The following is a 10,407-nucleotide window of genomic DNA, read 5'->3' on the forward strand; positions in this document are numbered from 1 at the left end:
GACCTTCGCTGCGCCAGCGGCTGTGCGGGCAGGACGTGCCCTCTCCGCGCCGGGGCCTCGGGGCGCGACTGCGCGGCGGCGCGGGGACTTCCGCAGGCCGGTTCCGGCCCGCTCGCGCCCGGCAATTGAGCGCCATCTTCGCCAGCACCATGGCGGCCGCCGGCGGGCGGGGGGCGGCCGGACGCCGCCTTTTCTTCAGCCTGCTTTTACTTCTGCAGGTCGCCGGCCCGGCCCTGGGCTGGAACGACCCCGGTGAGTGCTGTTCTCGCTCGCCCCTTCCTGCGATCTCAGCCGGTGCCCGGAGGCCCCACGGGCACCCGTTTCCGTCCGTCGCCCCTGCGCCTTTTGTCTCTAATTCCTGGTTTCCGTCCTATTTCTGTGCCCTGCCTACCCTCTGCTCTTTCTCAGACATCCTAGGGTCTCGCGGGGATGGTTGGAGAGTGGGCGGGGTGGGACGACTCAGTGTTGTTAATGTTCCCTTTCTCCCGCTCCTGGATTCCGAGAGTCTGTCCTCTCCTTCCTCGGGCTCCAGTTCTCAGCCCTGAGTCTGGCTGGACAGCTCGACACTCACCTGCGCATCTTGCTTTGTTGTCGAGACTGATGTCATCATCGCTGCCTGTTGCTGTGGCTGGCAGTTGCCATGGCACCGGCAGTCTGCGAGTCACACTTAGTGCACAGGGCTGCAGACCTCGTGGGTAGGTGAGCAGAATTACAGCTCGTATTATTTATGGTGGCCGAACCCGTTGCTTCTTACGCTTCTCATCACAGTATATTGCCTTATGTCAACTTTTCCCATTGTTTTCACTGCACACTAGAATTAAAAAAAAAAAACTTGTTTTTGTGATGGTACATGTTAAGTGATTTCTAGGGGAAAGAATTTTTATGCCACTGTATTATTAGAATTGTCTAAATAATTTTTATGGGGTTAGTAATATTTCGTTTAGGTAATATACGGTTTTGCATTAATCAGTGATGCATGTTCTTAAGTTGAAATTATGTTTAAAAAATGACTTTAGACATTAAAATGTAGTTTTTGGTTTGGGGAGTAAAGATACTAAGTCATGGAAAGTATATCAATATTGCATTTGTGACTTGCTGATAGGAAAGACCTACATTCTGTAATTTTCTATTTTAAGTGCTGAAACGAGGAGGAAGCTACTATTTGCAAGTACTTGATTTTGAGTAGCCTATTTAATATGGGTGTTTTATTACCAATACATAAAATGCCATGTTAGATTTAAATGTCTATATTCACTTTCTGATATGATCCTATCTAAATAGAGGTTTTGATGAAAATTATAATTTAAAAAACTGGGGTTAAATATTAATTAGTTGAATGATAATTCATATTTAAAAAGGAAGTTTACCGGTGAAGAGTCTGGGGAATTATTTTATTGCTTTTTTTAATTTAGTAAGGTGGATCATTTGAAAATTAAATTTAAGAATAACTTGTCTCTAAGGCTCCAAGTGCTGTTTCCTTTTTTAAAAAAAAATTATATATTTTTACATTGTTCATTTTTGTGCAAGTTTGATTTCTCAGGTGTAATCCCCATAAAATTCCACCACCAAAACACCCGTGCACCACCACCATAGTCTCTTGTGCTCTTCCCTGTTTTGATCTCTCTCCCTCCCTTTCCCCTGCTGGATGTCTCCGATTTATAGTTTGCCTGCTAGTTTTGACTTTTTCCTGCTGACTTATTTCACTGAGCATAATTCCCTCTAGCTCCATCCATGTTGCTGCAAAGGGCATGCATTTATCTTTTTTGATTGCTGAATAGTATTTCATTGTGTGTATACACGACATCTTCTTGATCAGTCATCTGTTTTTGGACATTTAGCTATTGGAAATAGTGTTGCAATAAACATAAGAGTGCAGGTTTCCTTTCAAATTAATGTTTTTGTGACCTTTGGGTATATTTTACTACCTTCAGTCTGATTCATTAGCTGTAGTTAACTCATTTTAACAGTTGTAGCATATTCTACTGTATGAGTAAGCCAACCATTTTTTTAAACCATTCACAACTTGATATTTAAGTCATTAAATGTGATTCAGGAACTTTCATGTGTATTTTTTGCCACTTTATTTGACCATTAATGTTGTTATACAACAGTGCAATATTTCAGGTTAATGAACACGTCTTTGCAAAAAGTAGGCAGACATGTGATATAGAAGCAATGTCAACTTGAAATAAAGGGAGGACATACGTGTATGACTATCTGACTTGTGTTTGAAAGAACTAACATGCTGGAGTGGCTTTGGGAAATCATTTCATCATCCCTTACTTTTATATGTTGAATATGAAAATATATATATTGTCTGTGTTCTTCTGTTTCAGATAGAATATTGTTGCGGGATGTTAAAGCTCTTACTCTTCACTATGACCGCTATACCACCTCCCGAAGGCTGGATCCCATCCCACAGTTGAAATGTGTAGGAGGCACAGCTGGATGTGACTCTTATACCCCAAAAGTCATACAATGTCAGAACAAAGGCTGGGATGGTTATGATGTACAGGTAATATTCATTGTATTGAGGGATTTTCTAAATGGAATTTTTATTTCAGAAAGTGTTTATTGGGTCATTATTAACTATTTTTGGGAAACATATAGAAAATCTCTGATTAACCTAAAATATATAAATATGAATTAGTCATTCATTCTCTGGGGAAAAAAAAAAAAAAACTCCTCCAAAAGAAATGAACTGATTTTAAAGCCTGGAAATAGTAAATGTAATTTTTGTACCATACATTTCTTCTAAGACATTAGTAAAATTTAAAAAACTTTTTATGCTTTTGGGGTTCGGGGCAAAGGATCTCTTTTGGCTGTCATTTTCCTACATTCTGCAAAGAATACCAACCTACCCTTAAGAAATAAAGTTGATATGATAAGGAATTTGTAGATTGCAAATAATGGGGGTATTGTGCTTCAAACATTTGAGTTTAAAACCGTTTTATAACTGCGGATAGTTAATTCTGAATGAAGCATTGCAGTGAACTTTGTTTGAGACTGGCATTTTGTATGTAGGGTAGAATAGCTCCTTGAAGTTACATAATACATAGTGCTTTAGAAATGGAGTAGATTTTTATTAAATGATTTCAGGTTAAATCACCACTAATATATTTACAGTGCGTATCCTTGCTCTCTAGAAGGATTTATGATGGCTGGTCATTAGGTGCGACACTTGTGCTGATAAATTCTTCTATTAGGGTGATGTTTTTATTTGCTACATCCTTTATGCATAACCTATGCAATTCAGAGATAGAGTTCGTATTTACTAGGTTGACCATTAACTTCACATTTTTTCCCGAGGATTGCAAACTGAATCATGGAGTCTTCTGGTTAAAGCAAAAAAGTCCCACTCCCATTTTACTTTTAAATTACGTTTATGGCCTTGATGGGAAAAAAAAACACTAATTGAAGACATTCATTAAATATATACTAAACAGTATGTAAAAATGAATAACATGGAGTCACAACCATCAAGAAACTGTTTTCCTAGTAGGAAAGATAAGACAATCTATTACATGTAGGTGCTAACAAAGCGATCTAGTTGGGGGGTTTGAAGAAGACTTAAAGGAGAAGGTATGTACTATGATAGGAAGGAAGGATAGGATTTTTAGAGTTGAAGCAATAGAGAAGGGAATAGGGTCTCCCTGGTGGCGCAGTGGGTTGAGCACTGCGCTGTGAAGCTGTCTGCAGCCTCTGCAGCGTGGGTTCGATTCCTGGCCGGCCAGGGAGATATCCACATGGCATGGCAGACCTCTCCTGTCTTGCCCGCTGCTCCCCTCAGCGGTGTTTTTCAGTCAGTCTGCCTGTTCTGCTCCCTGCTCTGTCTCTGGTGGATCCTCTCACCCCCTGCATCTCTGGCCTGTACCCCAGCTCTTGTATGCATAAATAAATAAATCTTAAAAAAAAAACTTACAGAAAGGCAGTAAAACCAATCAAGCCTACTTAACTTGTCTCATTGTTAAAGAAGTACATTACCTATTTGGTTAAAAATATTTGAATTTTACCTAAACTTGAACTATGCAGAAATTTTTGAGGCTAGTATGGATTCCTTAAAGTATCTTAAAAAACAAACAAACAAAACTTTAGAGAATTGCTTACACAATTGAACCCTGGAAATTTAGAATATGGTTTTGGAAATCTGTGTAGAAAGTTTTTCTCAGAAGGTTACCCAGTATCTCTGATGCTCTGTGTAGCTGTCAGATCTTCACATATGATTCTGACTTTTAAGCCTTAACATCAAAACAAAACAAAACAAAAAGTTCTTTAAAGAAAGCATATGGAATGACAGTGGCAAAAATTGGCATTTAAGAATTTTCTTAAAATTTATAAATTATCGAATTCTTAAGTGTGAAAGAATTCCTTATAAGGACATGTAAGGACTAGGGACAGAACAAAATGAACACTTAAGACCTCACCACCTAGCTTAATTAGCATTACAGATATCTTTGAATCCCCTAATGTGCCATACAACATAGAAGGACTCATTTTCCTGAATTTTGTTTGTCATTCTTTTACTTCATTTTGCAGTTTTTATGACAGATACGTAGCCCAAATAATATATAGTAAATAAAAAAAAATCTTTTGGTTCTAATAACTTTTTACTTTTCTTCACAGTGGGAATGTAAGACCGATTTAGATATTGCATACAAATTTGGAAAAACTGTGGTAAGCTGTGAAGGATATGAATCCTCTGAAGACCAGTATGTACTTAGAGGTTCCTGTGGCTTGGAGTATAACTTAGATTACACAGATATTGGTCTGAAGAAATTGAGAGAGTCTGGAAAAAACCACGCCTTTAACTCTTTCTCTGATTATTACAATAAGTTGTACTCTCCAAATTCCAGTGGCATCAGTGGATTGATTACTGTTGTGGTGCTACTTGCTATTGCCTTTGGAGTTTATAAGTTGTTCCTTAGTGATGGTCAAGATTCTCCTCCCCCGTATTCTGAGTATCCTTCGTATTCCCACCGTTATCAGAGATTCACCAACTCTGCAGGACCTGCTCCCCCAGGCTTTAAGTCTGAGTTCACAGGTATGTTTCCCTCGATAGTAGCTATAAGTAGAGTAGATGTGAGATGATGGTTTCTAAAACGGAAAATATTTTCATTGGGAAACCGAAGCATGTTTGCCTTATTTTTTACTTTCATCTTTGTTCACCTCTTCTGTCTCTATTGTGATTACTATTTTAAGGATATGTGATTAAATTATAAATGATCTTAATCAAGTTTGGTGAGAAACATTACTTTGAATTCTATCTCACACTATACACAAATTTTATTCACTTAAGTACTGTAGCTTTAACATAAAAAGTAAAACAGGAAGATACTTGTCATGACCTTGGGATAGGAAAAACTTTCTTAGAACACAAAAAAGTACCAGCTGTAAAGGAGAAATAAATAAACTAGGAGAAATAAATAAACCTGGATGGGTACATATGTACAGATTTATTATGCTGTACACATGAGGTTAGCACACTTCCCTTGATATATAAAAGACATCCTCTGAGAAGAACACAAGGGACTATGGTGAATTGTGGTGGGAATTTTACGGGGAATACACAATGATGTAAAAGATACCAATAAAAAAAAGACATCCTCTGAGCAGCAGAATTTTGTACCCTTTAAGACCTGCATCCTAAGTGATATAAACAAATATCTGCCTGCCTCCATTTGAATTCCTCTATTAGACACTGAAGTACAGCTGTCACTTGGAGCCTTCAGAGATGTTTACTCTTGCAGAAAGGAGCAACTCTGACAAGTGGGGTCACTTTGTAGTATGATCCTTCCTTCCTGGTCTTAGAATAAATCTCTCCTTTTCCATTTTTGTGAAAATACACTTTTTAGTTATAAACCAGTATTTTATAGTTAGGCCTTTTAAAATACAACGTATTTGCAAACAACTCAGATTTTTAATAAATAGCATAGATGAAATAATTGAAATGTCATGTTACTTTTGGTTCTATTGCCTATGTTTTGTTTAAATGAGGACACATAATAAGTAATTTTTATTCCTAGGACCACATGGTGCAACTTCAGGTTTTGGAAGTGCTTTCACAGGACAGCAAGGATACGAAAATTCAGGACCAGGGTTCTGGACTGGCTTGGGAACTGGAGGAATATTGGGATATTTGTTTGGAAGCAATAGGTGGGCTTTGCTTTCATCTCATTCTTTAATGTAACATTCCTTTAGTTTTGTTTTAAAGTTTGACTGGATTTGGCTTTGTTAAGAAAAATAAATTATGGTGATGTTTCCCTTTAGATTATGTTTTCTAGGGATTGGGGGGAGTACACTATATGTGCTTCAATCAATATTTGTATGTATTTCCTTTTATTGCTTTTCCTATGTATATTACTATATATATATATTACAAGATAGAAAAAAATTTACTTTTGAGAAAATAAGGTAGGAAAGAACATTTGGGGAATAATTTGGTAGGACAATAGTAGAGGCAAAGGCTGGAAAGACCTTGAAGCCAGATTTTGGAATATCAGTGTTATTGCTAGCTTTAAGCTTAGATTTTAAATGAAAATTCAGAAAGAAACAGCCTTTTTTCTGTGTTACTTCCATCCTCTATGGCAATAACTATAACAGTATCAGAAATATAAAACACTATTCATTTCATCTTAACCCTGATATGTCAGAACTTAGAAGAAAAATCACTTGATGAAGATTTTTTTCCTAATAGTTTAGGACTAAGAAGGTACTTAAAATTACCAAAAGAAAAAAAAAAATATCTGACACATTTTTATGTCTTTATAGAGCAGCAACACCTTTTTCAGACTCGTGGTACTATCCATCTCATCCTTCCTCATACTCCAGCACATGGAATAGTCGTACTTACTCACCACTTCATGGAGGCTCAGGTGGCTATTCAGCATATTCCAACTCAGAGACAAGAACCAGAACAGCATCAGGTAAGAATAAATATAGATGATCCTATTAGGTAATAGAAAAGTATAGAAATAGTTTGGGAACTTAAGAAGATGAATGATTAGTAGTCATGGCTTTGGTATACTCACCAGAAATATTAGTAACACAGTTAACTGAGATTAAAATAGAATTCCAAATCATACTTTTTTCTCTCACTTGTAGTCATTCTTTAAAAATCCACAGGGGGGGCCTCCCTGGTAGCGCAAGGGGTTAAATACTGCACTATGAGGCAATCCTCAGCCTCTGCAGCACGAGTTCAATCCCCGGCTGGCCAGGGAGCACCCCACATCTCGCAGCAGACCTCTCCTATCTCGCCCGCTGCTCCCTTCAGCAATGTATTTCAGTCGGTCTGCCTGTTCTGTTCCCCACTCTGTCTCTTGTGAATCCTCTCACCCCCCACATCTCTGGCCTGTACCCCAGCTGTTGTATGCATAAATAAATAAATCTTAAAAAAAAAATCCAACAGGGATTTGGCCTAGGTTTACTTTTACCAGTATCCAAGGTTTTAACTTCAATCTTCCTGGATGATGGTTTCTACCTATGTTTAATTTAGTGAACTCTAGGGACCCTTTAAGCTCGAAAATACAATTATCTAGGTAGAAGTGAACTTTTAAAATTCAGTAGAGGGCCTCCCCGATGGCGCAGCGGTTGAGCGCTGGGTTGCGAAGCTGCCCGCAGCCTCTGCAGCACCGGTTCAATCCCCGGCTGCTCCCCGGCCACCGGAGGAGGGTCCCACATGGCGCGCAGACCTCTCCTGCTGCCTGCTGCTCCCCTCAGCAGTGTGCTTCGGTCCTTCTGCCTGCTCTGCTCCCCGCTCTGGCTCTGGTGAATTCTCTCGCCCCCCCACGCTTCTGACTATACCCAGTGCTTGTATGAATAAATAAATAAATAAAATTAAAAAAAAAAATAAAATTCAGTAGAACAATGAAAATGTATTAGGATACATTAATCGTCAAAAATTTTTAGTATTTATGGGGCCTTCCCCGTGGTGCAGCGGTTGAGCGCTGGGTTGCGAAGCTGCCCGCAGTCTCTGCAGCGCCGGTTGATCCCACATGGTGAGCAGACCTCTCCTGCCACCCGCTGCTCCCTCAGCAGTGTACTTCTGTCCTTCTGCCTGTTCTGCTCCCTGCTCTGGCTCTGGTGAATTCTTTCACCCTCTCGCGCTTCTGACTGTACCCAGTGCTTGTATAAATAAATAAATCTTTAAAAAAAATTTTTTTTAGTATTTGTGGCAATTGCTAAAGGATATTTTGTAAAAGGCAAAAATATAAAAAACAAATAACTATTTGAGGGGCCTCCCCGGTGGCGCAGCGGTTGAGCGCTGGGTTGAGAGGCTGCCCGCAGCCTCTGCAGCGCCGGTTCTATCTCCGGCTGCTCCCCGGCCACCGGAGGAGGGTCCCACATGGCGCGCAGACCTCTCCCTGCCGCCCGCTGCTCCCCTCAGCAGTGTACTTCGGTCCTTCTGCCTGCTCTACTCCCCGCTCTGGCTCTGGTGAATTCTCTCGCCCTCCCACGCTTCTGACTGTACCCAGTGCTTGTATAAAAAATAAAAATAAATCTTTAAAAAAAAAAACAAAAAAAAAAAAACAAATAACTATTTGAAATTAAACATCCATCTAATTAGCAGAGAATGGGAGTAAGTGGGTAATGAGACTGAATAGATTGCTGTGGATTTGTCTTTTCAGTGGGGGGAAGTTACAGCATAATTTCTAAATCTTGAAATTGATAGAAAAATATTTAAAAGATTTTGAAATGTAAGACTGGAATTTTCATAGTACTGATAGATTGATACCATTGCTTTGAAAAAAACTGTTTAAAACTGAACATAAGCATACCCAAGACTCAACAGTTTGATTCTCAGGTACATAGCTTGCATGCACTTGTACCCTGAATGATAAGAATCCCTGCTTATAAAAAGCTTTCAACTGTAAGAAACCCACATATCCATTAGCAGGAAAGTGAATAAAGTGAGTTACAGTCATACTGTGGAATATTGTGCAACAGTGAGTGATTGTGGCCACATATATGCAATAATGTGGATGGATCTATCAAATACTGAGAAAGACACAAAAGATATATACAATGGAATTATTATCACGGTGTAAAAATCTACATGAAGCTATGGTATTAGATGTTAAAATAGTGACTTATTTTCTGGGAGAAAAAGGAGTAATAGTGAATTGGGAGGTTATATAAAAACATGAATATGTAGAATGTAACATGACAAAAGAATGCTCATTCTCAGTGGAAACAAATTATAAAAAAATCATAAATAACAATTAGATATATATGGGATTTTTTTTTTTTTTTAAGAGCACCTCTTTATTTTCATGGAGTAGTATTTCCATTTCTTTTCTTTTTTTTGAAAGACTTCTTTTTTTTATTTATGCATACAAGAACTGGGGTGTAGGCCAGAGGTGTGGGGGTGAGAGGACTCACCAGAGACAGAGTGGTGAGCAGAAAGGCTGATCTACTGAAATACACTGCTGAGAGGAGCAGTAAGACAGACAGGAGAGGTCTGCTGCATCATGTGGGTTAGGTCCATGGCTGGGGATCGAACTCATGCCACAGTGGCTGGGGATAGACTTTAACCCCTGCGCCATCAGGGAGGCCCTGTATGGGATTTATATGGAGAAAATTACAAAACTTTATTAAGAAGCCTGAAGGAAAGCCTGAAAAAAAAAAAAAAAAGACTTTCCAGATGGGAAAGCTTGTCATCTTGTAATTCTGTCTCTTGGCAAATGTGTTATGTATGTTTCAGTAACATTCATCATCGAAAGTATGTAACCTTTCCCTCTACCCCCCATTATTTCTGTTTACTGCTGGGTTGTGAGAGGGAACAGGGCCTGGCTTAGGCTCCACTGGCCTGTGTGTTTTTAGCCTAGACTTTGAGCATGGCCTGCGCCACATCGGCTCCTCCATGTTCACAGCAAACGTGTGTGAGTTTGGTAGACTTGACTGGGTGGTTGGGAGGGCTGTTGTGGGAGGCAGTGCTCTTGTATCCTGCATAGTCCTGGTCCACCTAGTGGTTCATTTTCTCCTTCCCTCTTACCTCTCTGACTTATTTGCTAACAATAAACACAAGTTACTATGGTAGTTTTATAAGAAATTGTAATGTGTTTTAAAAACAAATATGAATGTTTCTTTTCTCATTCTAGGATATGGTGGTACCAGAAGACGCTAAGAAAGTAGCGTGGAAGTCAAACATCGGATGCAAAATTTCTGATTTTTCATCACTTGTGCTTAAAAAAAGTGCTACCAGCTAACAGTTGGGGAAAAGGGGATGTTTAGAAGTTCTGATGTTTTTTCCTACATAGTTTTTTATATTCTAATATTTCAGGCTAAGGGTTGTTCTAGGAAAAAATGCTTATGTAGAGAATTGTATGTTAGTGTCACGTGCGGGTGCATATTACAGTTTCTGAAAGTAGTGATTACTGTGGAATGCAGAAAATGTAATGTTTAATTTCT

The 10,407-nt window shown here is 39.1% G+C and overlaps 1 protein-coding gene across 1 annotated transcript; it reads left to right on the forward strand.

Moving 5' to 3' along the window:
- Positions 1–149: 149 nt before the first annotated feature.
- SARAF (store-operated calcium entry associated regulatory factor) lies at positions 150–10,123 on the forward strand (the record flags this gene model as incomplete). The annotated part of the gene is made up of 6 exons (XM_084231466.1): positions 150–252; positions 2,337–2,515; positions 4,624–5,041; positions 6,024–6,153; positions 6,769–6,923; positions 10,098–10,123. The coding sequence occupies 6 exons, from the start codon at positions 150–152 to the stop codon at positions 10,121–10,123; spliced, it is 1,011 nt and encodes a 336-aa protein (XP_084087592.1).
- Between the last annotated feature and the right edge of the window lie 284 nt (positions 10,124–10,407).

The sequence above is a fragment of the Talpa europaea genome, assembly GCF_964194135.1.
Source record: "Talpa europaea genome assembly, chromosome: 4".
Lineage (NCBI taxonomy): Eukaryota > Metazoa > Chordata > Mammalia > Eulipotyphla > Talpidae > Talpa > Talpa europaea.